Below are 22,448 nucleotides of genomic sequence, written 5' to 3'. Positions count from 1 at the left end.
TTTGGAGTCTTCAATTAATCTGGGAGGAAGGTGGAGTACCCGGAGAAAACCCACACATGCATGGATAGAAGATGCAAACTCCACACTCGAATGCTTTATTTTATCTGAATTAAATCCAAGATGCCATAATGAGCTCTAAATTAAATCAAATAGAGCATTCTCAGTGATTGAAATCTGGCATATTGTATGATTTTGTGCTCAAAACATATTTAAGTTGCTGTACAAGTTGCTGGTCTGCAGGGGTAATAGGGTTTCATTTTTTTCGTTTATGATTGCAAGTACGACATTTGAAAGTTGTGATTGAATCTTGATGTTGGCACACCTTATTCATTACTCACTCGGGTTGCTTATGCGGTGCATGCATGTGATTGTTAGGCTGTAAATTGTACTTACCTTCATCTCAATGATGGTTTGCAGGGCCTTAGTTTTGCTTGGATCCTGGTGCAGCTGATTTCTCCGGTGCAGCTCCTTAGAGAAGCGAACACACATGTTGTGAAAGCGCATACTGTACATAATATGAATGCTCCTACTATACTCAAATGTAACTAACCTAACTGTTTTCACTTGCTTTTGTCTAAAAAAAACATCCAGACTTTCAATCTTGAGGCGACATAATGTCATGAGGCTCCCGCTGAGTCAAGCAGAGGTGAAGTTGTATGACACTTCTCAGACAGGTGTAGCGTTTTAACGCCAGTTAATAGAGTTGTTCTCAAGCTATTTTCAACACTTTAAATAGGTCAACAATGTGTTAAAATAACTTACCACGTAGAGACTGACCATTAGTATTGATTTGTGAAACTGACCATATCAGAATAAGAATCAGAATCATCTTTATTTGCCAAGTATGTCCAAAACACACAAGGAATTTGTCTCCGGTAGTTGGAGCCGCTCTAGTACAACAGACAGTCAATTTACAGAACACTTTGGGGACATAAAGACATTGACAAAAAACAATTGTGCATAAAGATGCAGAGTCCTCTAGCACTTATAGCAGTTCGAACGACTAATATTGCAATAGTCCGGTGCAATGACCATTGTGCAAAGGGCGCTGAGACTATTTGGACAAGACGAGGTTTCCGGCAGACAGCGACATTATGTTAAAAAGGTATTACTTGAAAATGAATGCTGGTTAAGACTGGGTTATGAAACTGAAAATTTTTATTTCCAGTTCTGATTTTGTACCAAAATGAAAAGAACAAATCCATTTAGCAAGAGACATGAAATAGAAACACATTATTTGCTTTAGTGTGCCACATAAAATCCTGCGGCGGACCTGATCAAGGCGCCGAGCTTTAAGTTTGACACCCATAGATTGTTGTAACTAAAATTGTGATTTGTTTTCTGTGCACACAAAAATCCATTGTAACCCAATGTGATAGTAATAACTCCGGTGATAGCATACCTCTCGCAGATGGATGTTTTCCTTCTCCTTCTGGTCTAGAATGACCTCCAAGTGTCCGAGCTGGGCCTCAGCCTCAGCAATTCGTCTGTTCCTCTCCTGCTCCTCCTCCTCAGACATCCTGCCTGGCCCCGAGGGCAGCCCTTTACTCTGCAACATCTCCAGCAGCTTCTTAATGGACTCATCTCTGGCTCCCAGTGTCTGCTTCTGTGTCTCAATCCTTAGCTCCATCTCCTCCAGAGTTTTCCTCAACAGGAAGAGTTCCTTGGCCTGCCGGTCGTGCTCGGCCTGCAGTCGACGGAAGTTTTCCTCGGTCAACTCGATGGTGGTGAAGTGCTCGGCACCGGAGCGGTTGCCGCTCTCCTGCTGCAGCAAGTGGTTGAGGTCGCGTTGTGTACGCAGCTCGTCTTGAAGAGCCTGGATGGTCATCTGGAGATGCTGATGAGGTTCAGACACACACAGGCTCATGTGTTGGAAACGGTAAAAAAGTGTTTGAAGGCGGTACAACAAACAAGAGGATGACACACACTTCTGAAATGTTGTTGCTCACGGTTCTGAGGAGAATGCTTTAAAAGTGGAGTAACTGTGGTTGGACAAAATGAGGAGCAGGTCTTACCTTCTTCACAAGCTAATAAATAAAGCTGGATCAAAGATGTCAAAATGAAAGATGCCTTGCTTTGGGAAAAATGTGTGAGAGGAATAATCAGCAGCTGTACTGGAATCTCCAAAAGATTAAGCAGGGTATACTATCCCATCAAAATGTTATTCCTGTGCTGAAGTTCCTCTGTTTTATAGACATAAATGCAATTAATTAAATTAATTGGTAGGTAAAACAGACTGCTACATAATGATGCCCGGCAGTGATCTGTTCACTCTGACAGAATATTAAAATAGAAAATAATAAGATAAAATATAAAAACTACCTCTTACTTACAGTTACAAAGAAAGGCTCGGAACAGCAGAATTAAAATATTAGGAAACTACTGTATCCACACCAGACACAACATTAGGTACACTTGCACAATCTCATCCCATGCAATACAAAATCTGTATAAAAAATAATACCTTTAAAAAATTTGACAAAAATGTTAATATTGATGGGCACTGTCAGAGAGGTATTTATTTTAAAATGTGGTACATAATATGATTGTAGTGTGCAACGGTGTGGAAATGCTATACACTGGTGATCTTATTCAGCTAGATGAGTGTGACAAAATATATTGTTTTTAAATGTCAGTGTTATGCATTGCAGTTGTACACCACTGCAAACGACAACCACAATAATACACATTTTAAAGTAACAGGTCTCCAACTGCATCAATGTAAACTCAACTTTATATATATATCCTATCCTATAGCCTATCCATCCTATATGGGATGTGATGATGTAAGAGTTGTCCAGTGAGAGTATGTTAATGAGAGACCTTAAATTTCAAAGCGCAGGATGTGTATGTCCAAAAAATAATAACAAAATATATCTGTGCCGTCAGAGTTTGAACGCAGACATTTTTTTTTTACGATCGTGTGAGAGATTCAGTTTCAAAAATTTGAAATTTAGTGTCCAATTCAGCGTAAAAATCAAAATTCAGTGCCAAGAATTATTTTTAGTCATGTTAAAATTCAAGATTCAAATGAAAATTTGCGGTTTCAAAATACCACTTTCGGCCAGAAGAAGTCACATATTATGTTATAGTCTGTTAGCATCCTCTACTGGTAGAAAACTAATATAGCAGCTAAGCAGTTGGTTACATTTTTTACTCCCAAAATGCCGTCTCGGGTGATAAATCATGCGGATGGAGGGTTAATATGAAACCCCCCGATTCAAAGTGACCCAAATTTGAAGTGAACTACGTCACCAACTGCTCCTGATTCTACATGAAAAATCTAAACAAGTGCTTACCTGCTGTATGAACTAGTAAAGGGTTCTAACAGACGCTAAAATGGTTTGTCAAGGACGTTGGATGACTTCGTGCTTCAATTGCTTTTGCCTGACTTCTGCGTGGTGACCCGGAAGTCATATTTTTGCGCCAAATTTCTGATGGCAAATTTTCAACTGACAGTTGAATTTTAAACTGAATATGCTGAATATTGGAAAATGAAGGGCTCTATTTGCGCAGACTGCGCATCCACGGCGAGGCGCAAATGCTGGGGGATACCTATTTTCGTGCAAGCGCAAGGCCCGATGCGCGTGTTTGCCAATTTGGCAGACCGCTCTGCGCCATGCTAATGAGAGGAGCCGCTTTGGTTAAATTCGGCTGTAAAGACTTCGTGGTGTAGCCCGTCCACTCTCAGATCTACTGGCCTGCGTTTGTCTACACTAACCAACCAAATTACCAATACAGGTCTAAACCGCCTCTGGCGCAGAGTTGCGCTGCACGGTAGTCACGCTGTTCACAAAAATAGAGCCCTCAATATTTTATTTAAACTGGATATGTGGAATTCATAACACTCAATTCAAAATTTCAAGCTGAATTGGAGAATGATTTTTAAAAAATGCAAACTGACGATTGTACACTGAATTTGTTGCTGGGAAAAAAAAAAATCTGTTAGAAATTTGATAGTTTAAAAAAGTGTTAAAAATGTGTTAGTTACAATTCAAACAGATATCGGCTACTTCCATATAATCAAGAGCTGTGGGTGGTCGTGCTACAGGGGGGAAGACACATTTGGAGTGAAAGAATTAAAAAACTACTGTGTAATTTACACGATCTTTAGGACCATATTTTGGGGCAGAATGATGCAAATAGTATTGGTGGCCATCAAGGGAATCAATTCAGTTTCTTTTCAGAGTCACAGAAGGAGAAGAGGTGCAAAGGGATTGCCAGGTTTCTGCAAGTACACATCACACTGAAGGTGACTCTATGTTGTGCACGCCACATTTGGTGCAAACATAGGGACAAACCTTTGTTCTCCTGGCATCCAGCAGCTGCACAGCATGGGCAGAATGAACAGGAAAAAAAAAAACACAAATGTATGGTAAAACAGTCAGGGTCAGAGCATGACGCAACAGAGACGGATGAGCAACATAAACCTGACCATTTTTTGAAAAAGAAGCCACTTGACAGTCTGTCCAGCTTTTCATGATTATCCACATTCTTAATCACGCAATTCCGTCAGACAAATGAAAATTTATCGACCTTTCTGGAAAGAGATGAAGGGAAAGTCACAAATGACATTCACCCTTTACGGTGCACTCGTTGAAAAATAACCGAAAATGCAACATTTTAACCCTAAAATTTTATCGCAGCACATCCCTCCAAAAAATTGCATTTTAATGTTTCGTGTAATTTATTCACATTTTATACTAGTCATTATCATCCATCCATCCTTTGTCTATGCCACTATTCCTTATTGGGGTCATCGGTGAGCTTGAGCCTATCCCAGCTGACCTGGACTAGTCACTATCAGGGGACATACTGTGTAGACAAACCAAACCACTCACATTCACACATTTTTGATAGACCGTTACATCTGCGACACTGTGAAACCATTCGGCCCGCAGTAAGACGAGTAGCTGACGGTCGGCCACTCACAAAAAATAGTTCAGTCACTAGTTCACGGCACCAGTTCAGTGCCGTATGGTCGCGGCGCTTGGTGTGCAGCGAGCCTAAAATGCATGTTGATGGAATGTGGGAGTACATGGAGAAAACTCACGCAAGCATGGGGAGAACACACAAATTCCATACAGGAAAGTCAGAGCCGAGATTCGAACCCTGAACTGCAGAACTGTCAGGCAGACCGGCTAACCACTATTTCACCTAATACAATCATAATGATAGCAGTGGGGAACACAATTTTTGTTGAGTTAGGTCTGACAGTAACTAATTTCTGGGTGCGGAATCCAAAACTGATCTCAGTTTTTCTCTATCACGTCAAGTTTTTGAACTATACAGCCCCGTTTTCTTATAAAATGTGAAAAATACTGCACTTAACAGATATGTGTTTGTTTTATAAAGCTTTTCAAATATTGACATACAATGAAATATGAAAGAAACAGGCATGACTGCAATGTTTATTTAACACTATTATGTTTTACAAAGGATATGGCCCAAATCCTCTTAATTCCTACTATGCTAGCTTTCTGTTTGCAGATGTTGATTGTACTGACCTATTGGGAGCTGCACACACCTCTCACCGCAGTGTCTCAATTGTGACTGCACAAACAAGTTGCCACGTAGCTGTCGATAAGTCCAATCGCAATCAGCTGGCAAGTCTTACTACAGCTAATCAGTAGAATTTTGCTTATTTGGAGGGTAAGATGTGAAGAAAAAACTTTTTGGAATCAGCATGCCAATTTTAGTTTTAATCAGCATAAACATTTTATTCAACAGAATTCCCCCCCCCCCAAATTGTTCCCCAGTGTAATAGATGAGTAGTCTACAATGTGTTTTTATTGTTTTTAATTTGTATTATTACTGTTCTTCATTGATTGCCTGTGAGTAATCATACGGCTCGACTGTCTTATATTAGTAGCATCCATTTAAGTTACTGTTTGTTTACCCTGAAAATGGCAACAATAATCAGCCAACACGACATCCCTCATTTGCAGGGAATAACGTGACAAAGTAAGAGGGCTGTCAAATGATGAGATGGGGTGTCACAGTCACTGACTCCAATTTTGACTGGCGCTTTGGACTGAAATGTATTTCCCTGTGCGTACGTGTCGACTTCCCGTCATCTCTGTCCTTGTCAGCTCACTCCGGGTTGGCGCTGCTGCTGTAAAATCAAATGATCGTCTTCAGTCTTTGCCTTCATCAGCTCTTCTGTCTAGATTTGCACACCTTACCACGTCAGTGAAGTTTGTCAGGTTCATTTAATGACCTCAAAGTTACCAAGCTCCCGTTTGACACCTCCATGCAGGTTCTAGTGTGTAATTGTAGGTTTTGTTTTCAACATTTCATAAAACACATTTTTAACAGTGATGATGAAAAACACTGCCTACAGTTTACATTAACCCCCAATAAGTACTGCTGGGTAAAAATACTGTTAATCTAAATTCTATACTCACAAACCATCTCATCTAGCTCACAATCTAATAAGATCCAATAAAAGATCTATTTAAAAATTATGTTTTTGCAAAGATAATGATGCTCACTTTAGCTATAGGAATCATTGTCGCGGTGCGACATACAGAGAGGTGTTCTTAAAATTTTGGTGAGCTTTTTCAGCAACATGAGAGGCAAAAATATTACAAATCAGTATGATACAGTATCGTTTGATACAACTAGAACTCAAACCCCAATAACAAATATACTGTAAAATATTACATTACAGTAAAATGCAACTGAGTAGTTAGTTATACTTGTAAAGGCAAAATTGGTAATACAGCTCTTGTATTGGATCTTATCAGATGCTGTAGGTATATTTACAAAAGTGTCCTTTATGTACACTAAAAATAGTTTTTTTTAATTTTAATTTTTTAATTTAATTTAATTTTATTATTATTATTTTTTTTTTTTTTTTTTTTTGCAACTCTGCCATTTATTCACATCAGCACAAGTATAATTATCTCTGATCAGTCAGTGAACAGTGTACTTAATCTTCCGTCTTTCTGTCTTTCAGACCAATAGGCGGCAGTGTTTCTTCTGGCATAAACTGCAAAAGCTCCACCTGAGAGGCTGCAGCCATGTACCACAATTGTCGTCACACTCCAAGTGTGAGTCCTGTCCAAAATCCATTCAGCGCTCATAGCCTCCGTTTCATGGGATTTTCATTCAAAGCCTTCTGTCATATCGATTTCAGCAAGTCAAACGTAACAATGAGGAATAACAACTCACGTCCCAACACGATAACGACACAATACAATGACTAACGATTAAAAATAAGGACACGTTTTTATTGGTTAATCAATAACGACAACATAGTGGCCTCTCAGCATGTTTGTCTAGTATTTCAGCTTCCTCTTCATTCCACGTTCTGCCCTGAACAATAACCTTCCGTCTTGGAGCTAAAGTGCTTGGTGCAGTCAATGATTCCATTGGCATAATTGCACTGTGGCTGAAAACAGACTGTGACCCACCCGTCAATAGCAGGAGCATACCACTTCCTGTGAGTCAGTCAAGACTCATCTGCTGTCCAGCTGCCTTGTGTCAAACCGTCGAGACCTTCAGGTTCCTGGGAATTACAGTCTCTCAGGACCTGAAGTGGGCGATCAATATCAACTCCTTCCTCAAAAAGGCCCAGCAGAGGATGTACTTGCTGCGGCCTCTGAGGAAGCACGGCCTTCCACAGGAGCTGTTGAGGCTGTTCTAAACAGCGGTCATCGAATCAGTCCTGTGTTCTTCCTTCACAGTCTGGTTTGGTGCTGCTACAAAAAAGGACAAACTCCGACTGCAACGGACAATCAAACCTGCTTAAAAGATTGTCGGTACCCCCCTACCCACCCTTGAGGACTTGCACGCTGCCAGAACTAAGACAAGAGCGTGCAAAATCCTCTCGGACCCTCCACATCCTGGTCACCAGCTCTTCCAGCTCCTTCCCTCAGGTAGGCGCTACCGATCAATGCAAACAAAACTAGCAGACATTCCAACAGCTTCTTCCCTCTTGCCATCAACTTCTTAAACAGCTAAGTTACAATTCCATTCCAACATGCCGCCAATTCTTTGTCTTGAGTTTGTTGTCACATTTCTGTCGGGCCAATTATACATTACCCTGCACACACTGTAGTAGTCTCGTCACGCTGCACTATTTGCATATCTGTTGTTGACCAATACTGGCCACTCATGCCAGAGTAGCATCTGCCCCACTGCACACTGACTGAGGAGTTTCTGCAACATTTGCACAATCAACATTGTCCCAGATGATCGCACTACTCGTCACTTTAAACTGCATACATTCGCTGAAGTCTCGGCGCCCTTTGCACAATGGTCATTGCACTGCACTATTGCTATAGTAGTCATCCAAACTGCTCTAAGTGCTAGAGGACTCTGCATCTTTTTGCACAATTGTCAAAATAAAATAAAATAAAAAATTGTACTGGCATTACCAGATAACTAGCAACCCTTTAGTGCTCAGTGACTGTTTTTCTCAATGTCGTTATGTCTCAAAAGTGTCATACTAGAGCGGCTCCAACTACCGGAGACAAATTCTTTGTGTGTTTTTTGGACATCCATCCATCCACCCACGCTTCTCGTCACTAGGGTCGCAGGCGGGCTGGAGCCTATCCCAGCTATCTTCGAGCGAGAGGCGGGGTACACCCTGAACTGGTCGCCAGCCAATCCCAGGGCACAGATAAACAAACAACCATTCACACTCACATCCACACCTACGGGCAATTTAGAGTCATCAATTAACCTGCCATGCATGTTTTTGGGATGTGGGAGGAAACCGGAGTACCCGGAGAAAACCCACGCAGGCACGGGGAGAACATGCAAACTCCAGACAGGTGGGCCCGGGATTTGAACTCCGGTCCCCAGAACTCCCCGTCTCTTTGCTTGTGCACTAGATCCAGAAAATAAGATGCTCCCTCTTTTTAATGCCACCTCCGTCTTTAACATCAGCTCACGGAACATTTTCATTCCTCACACACCAGCATATTTATAGCATTCATATTCGGGTTAAAAGTAGTAGACAGGGACGGTAACGCTGTTGCTGACCTGTAAAGTTGTTCAGTCACCCGTTTTGAACGACTCTAAAACACTAAGTGGCCGACAAAGCTTGCAACACAGAGCTCTTTAACCAGGTAGCACTGACCGACATGAACTCAATTGTGCGACTGTGTATGTGTTAGCAAGAGTGGGCGAGTGCATCACTCATGCTGAGCCAAGGAGTTGAGACACTGCTCACTATTTTCCTCATCTCTATGTTGCAAATCAGCTAAAAGAATTCTGAGACTATAATTGTAAAGCTCAATTAATCATTTATTTATCAATGTATCGTTTAAATCAGGTTTTAGGGACATATGCTGTATAAAGTTTTGTATTTAGTTTAAAAAGCCATAGTTCAAATCTTTAGGAGTGATAAAAACCCACACACACATTTACTTATACTGAAACATAATTTCTAAATTTATATTGCCATATTAAAGTCACTCAGCCTCACGCTGAACTTGTCCTGGTCTCAAGCTTTAACACCTTAACACTTAAATGGCCGTTCCCACTCAGCTCAAATAGTGAAACATGCTCACGGAATGATTGAACAGGTGTTGTGATGATGGCGATGATGAATCTTAATGTACTGAAGAAGTGCAGTAGATCGCAAATTGAATTAATTGATAGTGGAACAACATCAAATGTGTCCACGGTTGGAGCGTTTATCTTTGCCAATTGTGACCCAAGACCTCTGGAGGACACTGCTTGATAATCTCCAAGGTCCAATTCTTGTCTGTAAGAACATGACAGTAATCCTTCATATCACTTTAAACCAGGGGTGTTCAAAATTTGCAAGAAGCAATGTGTAAACTGGCCATTTTTAAAGCAGTTACTTGAGGACCATTAATGTGATATGTTGACAAATTGGGCCATTTTTGCTTCTAAAAACAAATTATCTTTATTCATCGCAGCGTTATCAAGAGAAATGTTGTTACTTTTTCTAGTTGTAAATGGTTGATTTGCATCTTTGATTACCCAGAAAAGCTCTACAGTATATAAATGTAGTTTATTAGTAGTTCTGGTATCCCCATCAGCCACATTCCCGCCATGTTATCGCAACACCCCCAACCCATTTTTTTTTTGACACCCTCAATTCTCACGCAACAAGATGAAATAATTTTCATTCTCATTTCATTATTCGTATATAATGTATTGATAATTCATTGACAAAATAGCTAATAGAATAAGTAAAAATAAACGTAAAATGTTTATTGACTATTTTAATTTTTTATTTACATTACACATTAACCAATGATCTAAGAAGATAATTGAATGAGAAACTAATAATAAATCAATTTGAGTTAACCAATTTTAGCAGAAATAAATAAATGCGAAAGGACTGTCAATTATGTAAATGTCTAGTGGGCCAGAATAAAGAACGAAGCAGGCGGTATTTGGCCCAGGGGCCATACTTTGCCCACCACTACACCCTCTTTTTCCTTGCATGCGTGCAGACTTCTAATTGCTTAGCCAAAAGAATGTCTGCAGCATAACACACACACACACACACACACACACATACACACAGTGTTGCGATGTGTGTAGCTCGGCCTCCATTTTGGGGCTTGTGCTCAGAAGGGCCGGGTGTTGTGAGCGTCACTGCTGGTCGTGACTCAGTCAGACGTAACTCGCTCCAGCTCGCATATTTGCCGCCAGCAGATTCTGTCCGGCTTCGGCAGCTCAGGAAAATGCGCTGAAGTCAAACAGTTGTGTGTTGTTGTCCCCGCCCGAACGGGTCTCACACAACAGTCCTGTTTGGACCTGGTAAACACAGGCTCTTATTCCCTCACTTTATTAACCAGATGAATGATGAGCAATATTTGTTCAAGCTCACAGACGCCCGAGGCACCTGCTGTGAGAGGTGCTATAACGCCTACGGTAAAATGCGAAATATTATGCCACCGCTAGCTTTCTTGTTTGGGTCACCTTTTTCAAAGGAGTACTTTTGCCATAATAAATCAGCAAATTGGAAAGTGTTAGCAATTAAATTAATTAAGTTTCCATTCTATTTAGGTTCCCTCTTGCCATCACCTTCTTGGTTCAACGTTACATTGTTTTTTTTTAAGTGGATTCTATGCAAGTATATTTACACTGTGAAAAATAAAGGAAGGGGGATGTTTATCATTCTGTTATTGTGAATTTTCTGACAGAAGAAAAGATGTCAAATAAGCAGTGTTGGGAAGTTTACTTGTGAAATGTAGTTGGTTACAAATACAAGTTAGCCTGTTGAAAATGTAATAGTGTTTAACTATTTGAATTACTTTTTCAGAGTAATATAACTAATTATATTTGATTGCATTTTGATTACTTTTCTTAATTTTAAATGAATGTATCAACAGAACCTTTAGCTGTTTCAAAAAATGAATTCAAAGCATTGGTCATTATTTTGGAATTCATCACATATTTGTTCTTTACAAAAATATTAAACTGAGAACAAAACTTGATGAAATGTAATTACGTAATAAAATATGTGTTTGTTGCATTACATGTGTACAGCATGTGGAGAACATGATACCATTTTGACCTAATGACAAATCTGCACAATTAAGACAATATCACTTCAGGACAAACCAGATAAGTGAATGTTGCATCACAAAATCAAAAAAAATCATAAAGATCAAAGTGTTCATAAGTCAATGCTCTTTTTTTGTTCGAAAGTGTAACTATCAGTCTAACCTTTTCAAAATCTCCGACACACTAAAAGACGGCAGCACAAGGTGGCGCTTCAAGGTTGTATTTGGAAAAATCTATCATGTTTGACACTACAGCAGAATATGCAGATGACCAGAGACAGCCAATTACAAATGTTGGTTTTTCTAAGGAGGAAGTGATATGAAAAGAAACGCGAGCGTTTGCGGCTATTTTTCAAAAGGAACTAAAATTATAATCATGGAATTTTCCAAAAGCATCTGCAATTAGATTATACATTTTCTCCCAGTAATGTAATGGATTACAATTACCGTACATACATTTTGTAATTAAATTACATAATTTAGTTCCGTGTAATTTGTTGCTCCCCAACATTGGAAATAAGTATATTTATTTATCCCTCTAGCCGTTTTCTATACCGCTCATCCTCATTACAGTCACAGGTAAACCGGAGCCTACCCAGTCCGACTTTAGGCAAGCGATGGGATACATCCTGGACTGGTTGCCAGCCAATCACAGGGCACAAACAGACAAGCATTCACAAGGCCTGGCCAAGAATTTGCATTTAAGGAGCCCAAAAATCAAGAAAGAAAGGACCAATTATGGCAGCAAGTCATATCTTAATTGAGTGCATTGTTCGAGATAACTTTTTTTATATTTTGCTATATGCAACCAAGTGATACATATGTAAAAGTATGTGTTGAACTCACTCACTGCCAGCCTTCCCAGTTAACTTGGATATTTGACTTGTAAAGCCGTCAGTGGCAGTGAATGTGTTAATAGTGCTGAACAATGGTAGATGCAAAGATATTATTGGTAGGACGACAGATTCCGAGTCCCACTCGCTCTTGTTGAGGGATGGACAGCAGGTGTAACCATCAAAGTGTGAGCGAGAAAGAAAACTCCACGGTGACACGCACTCGCTTTCAACTCCAGGGAAGCCACACAAGCAGTAGCAGCAGACCTTTGTGTTTGAAATTGAATGTGAGATGCACACACTTCTGCTGGAACACTAAAGGAAAGAGCTGTGTCTGCCGCTTTGGCTGATCATAAAATCGACAAGAACAATAAAGATAACACCTTTTACTTGGCTTGAGCATGCAACTGCATCATGCCACCATCTGGCACAAAAAAAAAAAAAAAAAAAGAATGAAAACACTGTAGTACTCCAACAAGCAAAAAGCCAACCTTGTGCTATTACACTTCTTCTGCCTCCTTTTTTATTAGCAGTTTGCATAATGAGAAGGAGATGACAACCTACAAAATGAGCATGACTCAAGGCGGAGTGCAATTATGTTCAGTCTGTAATGGCTTTACCTATTTCAGAAACAAGTATATGAGGCTATAACCAAATAAAAGACATCTGTGCTTTGGGGGGATGTTATGCATTTAGTAAAAGATCAACTTTGTGCAAAAGCCGCATGAATGGAGGCGGACAGATGATCAGAGGATGATTAGTCTCTGAGCGAGGTGCCCACTCTTGTCAGAAGTTGATTTAACTGGGCCATGTCTCCACCCCCGCACTGAGGATAGCCAATGAAGGACCCTATAGTGACTTACTGTAATAAACATTTGGCATTAACAAGGATAAAATGGCTTATGTAGAAATTTACTGTTTGCTAGAAAATGAACACCTGGAATGTTGTGGTTCATTGTACCCCTGCTATATCACGGATTTTAAGTGATTTTATTTTTTGGGCGAGGATGGGTTTTTACCGTATACGGGCAAGACCGAATTTAGAGTTGTCCGCCTTTAGTGGACGACCACATTGTGCCACAATATGATTGACAGGACTGAGATCTACTGGAAGAAAATGATGCCCCTTCATGCAGCACCGAGTTGTGCCTTTGTTAATATTCATTTTTCCCGAGCAGAGAGAATATATGCCTGTGGGTATTGCTGTACTCCCTGTGTTACTGCTCCGTGTGTGTTAAAGTAGCAGTTGTTTGAAGGTTTGATGATTACTCCTGTTAAACTTGCATTCGACGAAATGGTTTGATCCCTCCTTGAGCCTTCACCGTATCGTGGTGGAGGGCTTTGATTGCTCGAGTAGGAAATATCTACAGGATAATCGATTCAATCATGACAGCCAAAGTTTGGTCGAACATTTTGTTTTATGTGTCAGTTTTTCAGTGAACCTCGACTGGGAGTGACAAATAAACAGCTGGAAGCAAGCACACAGTGCCTCTTATTTGGGCAACTGTACAAACGAGAAAGTGAGAACATGCACGAAGGAATACAGTGGCAACCTGAGATACGAGTGACCTGACACACATATAGACATAAAATCTAACAATACTACAGTCACAGGAATATATTCTTTATCCTTAAAAAATATTAATATTACAGGATTAAGTAGCTAAAGCTAAAGTAGTTGTGATGCTGCAATTTGTTTGTGTCTGCATGACTGCCCCCTTTTGACCAAGTAGCATACACCAGACGGAACCGCAATGAATTTATCACGATGCACAGAATGTTTTATCTTTTTACATTCTATTTAAATATGGTATTAATGTTTTCATAAAGTACAATATTATAGAACGATATCTCCCCTACTACAACTAAAAAAATACAAAACATTTTTGTTTTTTGGAGGGAGACTGGAATGGATTAATGGCATTTCCATTCATTTCAATGGGGAAAGTTGATTTGGGATAACAGTGTTTTGAGTTTCGAGCGTGTTCGCAGAATGAATGAAACTTGTTTCTCAATGCACCATTGTACTTTAAAAAATGTTTGTGCTTTAATAAGTTTAAACGTGTTCAAAGCGTGTGAGATTTTTGCGCTGATTTTTATGTATGGTGGGTGGGTGTGGAATGTATTCAACGTGATAAACGGAGATAGGTGCAGTTCAGATAAATATTAAGGTTAACTTTCTTTTGGCAACAACCAACAAAATGGAAGACTAACTGTGCTGAATATTCACACGTAGAAGTAAACGCTTTCCAGAAAGGTCTCTGAAACGTGGCAGTGGTCTACCACAGAAAAGAAGGCGATAAAAGTACATCGAATGTTGAAAGCCAAAAGACCACCATGGATTTCTCCCTGCAATAAATTATGATAGCTGAGCGGATGGGTCTCACCTGGTTCTCCTCATGCGTGACTCTCATCTGCTCTTTCAGGATAGACGTGCGTGCCGCCTCCTCCTTCCTCATGATGCGCTCCTTCTTCAGCTCGGGGCTCCAGAAGCTCTTGATGCTGTTGGTGGAAGAGCCCAGCTTACTGTCCTTCAGGTCCAGCTCCCTGCGCAGCATCTCATTCTCCCTCTGCATATCCCTGAACTGGGCCTGCATCTCCAGCAGTTCCCCCCCACTGCTCCGCACCGCCTGCCTCAACAGGGCAGAGGGCACCCCCTGGTGGTGGTGGTGGTGGTGGGCATGCAGCATGGAGATGGAGCCCAGGTCACTGTAAGACAGAAGGTCAGCATGGGGCAGTCCCACCGAAGCGATGTTGGGACTACTGCCCATGGCTGTGACGCGGCCCCCGTACATGGCCCGGCTGGTGGCCCGACCCAGAGTCGTGGTGCCTTTCGGGTATGTGGCCGTGGAGCCCACGCCCTCGTGGTCGCTCAGGTACATGGGCCCTGAAGTGGCGTAGGCAGCGTTTAGAGACTGGATGTTCTCCATGGAGAGCGTCTTGCCCCCCGCGCCGCTCCCACCCCCGCTGTTGGCCCTCCGATGGCCCAGTCTGGGGGACCGAGGCAGGCGCGAGGAGCGTGCGGGGCTGCTCTCTAAGTGACCAACAGCTCTGGCACTGCTGTACATGTCCCGTGAGTCGGCCGCGTGGCCACCAGAGGGGTCCTTAACGGGGGCACGCTGCGATGATACTGCACAGGCTCGCTGAACCGCACATGGGTGACTTTATTTACTGCCTTGGTAAGTGGAGCACGTCAAACTCGGAGGAAACAACTGGGAGGCGCCTGTAAGAGGAATACAAAAAAACACCTTGGATTTGTCAAATGAATAACACAAAATTTAAGAAGACCTGATAGAAAAAATAAGACCTTCTTTTGGAGGTTTGGCTGCGTGAAAGCACGTTAGCCCAGTGGTTCTCAAACTGAGGTCCGCGAGCGGTAACTAATTGGTAATAAATCATGTCCCATCATTTTTGAAAAAGTGCATGCCTACATATAGAGACCGGCGTGGCAATTAAAAATATATACTAAACCAATTACTCCTCCCTACCCAAAGCCCATACCTCTAACTCCACCACAACCACAATAATAATTGCTGAAATAATAACTCTCTGAAGATGTCAAACAAATCTTATTTGTATTCTCCAAATGTTTGTACTGGATCTCATTAAGCAGGTGCACACAATGAAGTGGCCGGTGACTGCATCCAAAGTGGCTCGCAGGCATCATGCTGGATTTCCCTCTGGCCGACATTTATCAAAATCCACTTAAAGCTGCTGCTACAGACAGAAGCGCTTTACAAGCGTCAGTATAACAGGTCATGAAAAGACAAATTGAAGCCCCGGATGCAGTAATTTCTTTTATCACACGTCGGTCTGCAGTGCTCATAGCCACTGAGCAATTAATAAATGCATGAGATGTTTGTTTTGCTTTTGTAATGAGTCACCTGCAACGTGTGCAGTTGACCTATTCAGCTGTTTGCAGGTGTTTTAAACACTGCACACAAGGGGGGAAAAAAGTGAAGTGATTCAAGTCTTGTTAGCAACTTGTTTTCACTGCAAACTCCCCCGTTAAATGAATATCTCACTGACTGTGTCATTTATTTATTTATTTGTAGCCATATTCATGATAAAGTCAGATGTTTTATACACTATTTTTAAATTCATATTTATTTAAAATATTTGTTTTAATTTTTGTTGTGGACATAAAATTTAAAACGTCATAGAGTTCAATATGTGCGCGCAAATTTCATTTTATACACCCTGAAATTTGTTGCAAATAAGTATAAATATTTGGGAATTTTGATTCTTGTCTACTTTTGTGCTGATGTGAAATTGAATTTCTATATTATGGAACATAAAAAGGCTTATTCGATTCCAATCTAAACTATTTGATTCTGTTGGCTAACAAGAAAGTCTGCTGTGCATTTGTACTGTCTTGATATGATCCCATTGTCTATAACTGTACATATTGGGCTGTAGGTGGCAGCTAATTTACAGTTGTGTGTATAATTGAGAAAACACTGGCATGACATGTTTCATGCCATGCGTCACCTAGTGGCGATCAATACTGGAGCAACATGACAAAAATGAACTCAAGCGTCTGACGAAGCTCCGGTACTTTCTCACCGGTGGCACTTGCATGCTCAGACCCAGTTGCCATGGTGATGACGTCTGGGCTAACAGAGATTAAGCACCCACCTCGGTCGCCGGACAATCGTTTACCAAAGGCGACGTGGGGTGGGAAAGATGACGTGTTGAAAGCGTTTTAATGTCCTTGCGTTGTTGCTGGCTTTTTAAAGAACTGATGAGATCAAATCAGGTGTCCAGTGTTTCAAGAGATTCTGCGAGATCATTTCTGAGCGGATGAGGTCAGAGAGGACATTATTCTCTTCAAAATTGAGTTGGCGTGCTGAAGTTAAAAAAAAAAAAAAAAAAAAAAAAAAATCGCAATAATCGGTAATAATTCTTCGGTGCATTCACTTCAATACCGCTGAGATGCAGCGGCGAGTTAAATTCCAATTTAACACACTTGAGACTGCACAACAAGCCGCTCTTATCTTCAGTGGTCAGCTTTCAACAGCTGAAAACAAATTGGCAGCGCAGACAAAACAGTTCCCACCTTGAATGAACGACAAATCCCTCGCAGGAAAAAGTGAGGCTCATAATGTGTGTCGTCTTTATGTGTCATTGAAATATAATATTTAACAGGCTAGTGAATGTCACTTCATTGTCTGTTCCCTAAATGTCCTTGGCCGATTATGGGGGGAAAAGAGCGATCATTTTATCAACGAATTGATACTGTTGCATCATCTGTTGCATGTTCTGAACTCCTGTTTCATTGCCAGTGCTTTATTGACGAGAAGAATGCCACGGAGCGATGGAGCTCCAATTTCCGGAGGTGACGTGTTCATCTTCAGGTCGTAAATTAGCCTCAAATCAACAGCGTCTTGAGTCCACTAAATTATGCCTCATTCGCTTCAAGACACGATTAATCAATAATCAATTGCACAGAATCGAGCAAATTCTTGAAGAATGAATCGCTTAATTTGCCCAACACAGGAACCCTATCCATTACATTAACCGGGAGAGAATGTGGAACATCCTCATTATTTTTACTTTCACAAATCCCTCCCATCCATCTTGTTTCAAGCATTAGCCTCTTAATTGCTTCATGTTAAATATTAACAATTCTTATATTCGTGAAGGCAGTTTTGTGTCGGAGCGCCTCATGAATCGTCCTCGCAGTTGCGTTCCGGCTTTTCTTCGAATGCAGATTTGAATGTTTTGATCTTTTGCTACCATTTTGGCCCACCAACATTGGACATGTTTAATGGACACAATACGACTCAATGATAGCTCCGAACACCTTTCGGCGAGTCAAGTTAGGGCCACGGGAGGAATGGAATCATCTCTGGCCATTCAGTGAGCATTGGTCCGGCGAGGACAGATGACATGCTACAAAGATTTCACTGCTGAGTGTCTGGGACTTTTCCAATAAAGGTGGGCCCCATCCTGACATTTTGCTCCATCCGTTGTGGCCAAATGACACAGCAGCGAGGAGGGAGGGGAGGGTAGACGAGCGGTCGAAAGGAGACGATATAGCACGGCTCCTTTCGAGGTCAGAGCCTCGGCGTCTCGGGCAGACAAAGAAGGACTTTTTTTTCTCTAAATATAGGCCTCAATATGGGATGATAAGAATCATTACAAGAGAAGGAGTGCGGTGCAACATGCAGCCTCCTCATCATGTTTTCTACTACTGAGCCTCAAATGTATCCCGTTCAGAGAGGGCATTTTTAGAAATCGGGGTCAAAGGACAGCATTGGACTGTTCGAAATCCCGAAGTGAGATGTTGACTACCTAAACACCTTTTTACAATATGTGAATGTTGCACCGTGATGCAGCATAAGGAGCACGGACCTACTGAAGGCTCATTGGGCCTCCATGTTTGATGGCCCCAGCGTGGTGCGCGTCGAGCCCCTGAACGCACCACTGTGATAATAAACGCTTTATTTTGAAACACCAGCGCTGCAGCATTGCTCGAGATGCAAATCGTCCACGATCTACTGATCAATGGGCAATGGGCGGCTGAGTCCGCGAGTGTCTGTAGGCGATATGCTTCCCTTTAACCCGCTCGCGAGAAAAAAAAAAAGAAAAAAAAGATTTGAACAAAGGCTACTTCACTGACCGCGTGAGTGATTGCGAGACAATCGATTACGACAGAAGCACACTCACCTCCTTCGATGTTAATTCCTCTCTTGTGCTGCTAAACGGACGGCATCCCGTCGCCTCCATTCAGCCGAGCAGCCTCCCGCAGCATCCTGCGCTGTCATTGGTCCTCCTCTGCACGCCAGCATCATCATCATCGTCACTACCGCAAGTGGCAGCTGCATGCGCGGCGGGAGGAGGAAGGCGTGTGTCGGGGCTGGCTTTACTTACTCGCACATCATCTTGGGTCTTAATTAGACAAGATCACTTTTACATACTGCATGGCATCCAGTATCACAATTTCACCTCAAAAGCGAAGGCTACCGCGTTCTATATCTATATTCGCCCCGAATGAGGTCTCGCCAGCACCACTTCCTCTCGTGCTGTGCAATATACTATGCACCGCCCACAACATGCCGTTCAAAGATGGCTCAGATGGCATCCCTCCATACTATTATTATTAAAGCAGGGCGGCTGCTAATCACAGTGAAGGAGGAGGGATTTTCAAGTATGGCAGAATGTACTAAGCGTCATGGAGTCCACTCAATTTCACTCACATTCTTGCTCTATTTCCTCAACATGGTCCTCACACATCTGTTTCACTTCATTCCTCATTGCTAAGGTCAAGAAACTACAGAGCCCCAGATATGGCATTGGGGGCGGGATAGTAAAATAAAAAAATATAAAATAAAATAAAAAAACCAAAAAGAAATCATTGTTGCCACAAAGTAATGTGCACACAAAATACAAACGAATAGCCTCATATCAATATCAATTCTAGAGGGGTGTACAAATGGAGTGCACCTTCTGCGGGAATGGTTGGGCTCTATTTTCATGACCGGCTTGACGCGCGTTGGTAATTTCATGCACTAGCGCACCCCAGCGCATCTAAAAGGGGGACGTCTGCGCTGCTGCGGGCGTGATGACACCCGACTTCAATCCTGTTCAATCAAAGCGGCTCCTCTCATTCCCTTTAAATGCGGCGTGCTGGAAGCGCTATGACAGTCTTTGATATGGCAGAAGAGGAAACTGATCGGGTTGGTCAAAGCGTGCAAAGTACATTTATACGAAACTACGAGCAGACCTCCACAGGTGGATGTTTTGAAGGAGATCATCGGTCAGTAGGATGATTTACACACCTGGCAATACATTGGGGCGCGGCAGAGTGGCCACTATTGCACAAATCGCACACATGAGGTCGAGCATGTCCTTCACAAGAGTTGACTAAAAAGTCCCTGTGGCTCCCTGCTTCTCTCCTCCCAAATTGCAGAGACTTCGTCCCACGTTGTCGGGACGCTTAGCTGATGCTAAGTGTGCTTGACAGGGCCCAAAGGAGTAGCATCAGCAATTCTGCGTCGTGAGCTGCGAACACACACGCACACACACACACACACACACACACACACACACACGAATAGTCTCTCATGCTCGCTTGTGTTATCCTTGGTTAAAATCATGCACAACGTAAGTGGGACAGAGGCAGCACACCGATGTCATCACTGCGCAGTGCATCGGGGGTCAGAGGTCATAGAGAGCACTTTATTAGCCTATTTACCTTCTCACCGTGTTTGCCTTTGAGAGCAGTCTAGCTTCCTTTTGACTGAAACACTGCTGGAATGGTCACTTTTTTCTTGTCAGCTTTGTGGATGGTTGTTAAAAAACACAAAAGTCATTGTAGTTGACATAAAATCAGATGTTTTATTCGAGGAAAATGGAAATATTTACACCAGTGACCCTAATGACCATATTAGCAGTATAGAAACTGGATAGACGGAATTAACATTTTGGCCTTATTACTGATTTCCCTGTTGCCATCCTTAGAAAGCCCGTGATTGATATAATTTATTTATCAGTAAGTCTCAATGACTGACTAGAACAGGGAGTCTTTGGTCGTTCAGTGGACATTTTGCACAGCAGTCTGATGGTTCTTGCACAACAAGAAGTGGGCTGTGATCACTGACTGCTCTCTGCTGGCCTCCAGTGGTGTGAGCCAGCATGCGACTCAGTAAAATGACTCCATGTTAAACTGTTATATTCCAGTAAGAATTTCAACGAGTCCCCCATAAAGGGTTAATTTTAAAAACGATATCACGACGACGGTAATCAGGTTCTAAACTGTCAGTTTCAAAATGAGTCATTGCATAGTAGGCCCTACACGTCGAAATTGCTTTTAGCCTTATCGAAACCGAGTGACAAATAAAGATGAGTCCACGCTTCCTTCCAATAATTGATGTCATACTTGCCATCACTGGTGGATGAGTCACACTGCTTGTGAGGTCACGGCTGGTGGGAATCATGGGCTAAGACTGCAGGCTTGAGGGCTGACGAGTATACTTCCACCATGGTTTTTGGGAAACAAATGTTCTGCAGAATGCTGGTGGTTACAGTTTATGAGTTGACAGTTCGTCCGTAACAGAAGGACGTTGAGGTCAAGTGAGAGGGGCCCTTCAGACAAGCACTCAAAAAAATAAAAAAAATAAAAATAAATAAATAAATAAATAAAAAAAGAGAGCCTGATCTCCAAAAGGGGGAGCGGAAGGTCATTAGCCATTTCATATATCATTTGGATGGACTTTTATGAAGTCTGCTGTTGGGCCCATAAATTCATCTGTGATGGCTCATAATATAATATAATAGGAACATCTAAGTAGTGTTTAACCTGTGTTGCCTCTCAGTCAGCTTTATCCTACAATAATGTTAATATTAACACTTAATTTTTGTCTCATTTGATGCGTCTTTTACACATGAGTGAGTTCTATGTAGGGCAGATATCAGTGGCCAACACAAGGATGTTTCAAGCTTTTCGAGAACCCATTAAATCTTCTATTAGCGGCTGACTATGGAGGCATTGAAGAAAATAATTCAATGTCGGTCAATTCTTTAACATTAAACTTAAGGTCAAGACACAAGAGGGGCTTTTATCCTCTTGTATTTTCCACTTTATCGACTGCATTCAAAATTATGTGACAGCTCGAGTGCATTCCGGTAAGGAGACATCTTTTTAACAGACATTTTTAAGATATTAATATTGATTTAGTCCTTCACCAAACAAGGGACCATGCATAATCAGTAACTTAAAGTTACTGTACAGTGAAAATACATACTGTATGTCTTCTAATTTTGACACACCACAGAGAAGAGTGCTGTTAAGAACCCTGCCAAATTTGAATAATTACAAATTTCAGCCAGTGCATAAAATGATGCTTCAAAATTGTGAAAAATCAAGTAATTGCCTCTGTTATCAAGCACTGTGGGCCACACAAATATATTCGGTTAAAGCTTCCAGTGGCTGCAATATATCTCAGCGGGGCGCCGCAGGGCCTTTCCACGCAGCGACAACGAGGCGCTCTAAAGCGGCCAAGTCAGCCTACAACAGATTATTTCTGCTTCTATTATTTCCTGCAGAATATTTCCAAGATATAAATAAATTGGCAGTCGACCGGCATCCTGTAAAGGATTGTGCGTAAAG

General features: G+C 41.7%; 1 protein-coding gene across 4 annotated transcripts in view; it reads right to left on the bottom strand.

The window, feature by feature from the left end:
• Window positions 1–19,079, bottom strand: part of erc2 (ELKS/RAB6-interacting/CAST family member 2) — a 42,988-nt gene extending 23,909 nt beyond the window's left edge. For 3 of the 4 annotated variants that reach the window (XM_061688676.1, XM_061688679.1, XM_061688678.1), the window contains exons 1-5: window positions 19,007–19,079; window positions 14,722–15,557; window positions 4,302–4,325; window positions 1,403–1,837; window positions 394–468 (exon numbers count right to left, since the gene is read on the bottom strand). In XM_061688676.1, the coding sequence (XP_061544660.1) occupies window positions 394–468; window positions 1,403–1,837; window positions 4,302–4,325; window positions 14,722–15,402 (1,215 nt within the window). In that variant the 5' untranslated portion in view covers window positions 15,403–15,557; window positions 19,007–19,079. The remainder of the gene's footprint in view (window positions 1–393; window positions 469–1,402; window positions 1,838–4,301; window positions 4,326–14,721; window positions 15,558–19,006) is intronic. The other variant, XM_061688677.1, reaches the window with a different exon arrangement.
• Between the last annotated feature and the right edge of the window lie 3,369 nt (window positions 19,080–22,448).

This window comes from Phycodurus eques, chromosome 10 (genome assembly GCF_024500275.1).
Source record: "Phycodurus eques isolate BA_2022a chromosome 10, UOR_Pequ_1.1, whole genome shotgun sequence".
In the NCBI taxonomy this organism is placed as follows: Eukaryota; Metazoa; Chordata; class Actinopteri; order Syngnathiformes; family Syngnathidae; genus Phycodurus; species Phycodurus eques.
This window is presented reverse-complemented; position numbering and strand designations above follow the sequence as displayed.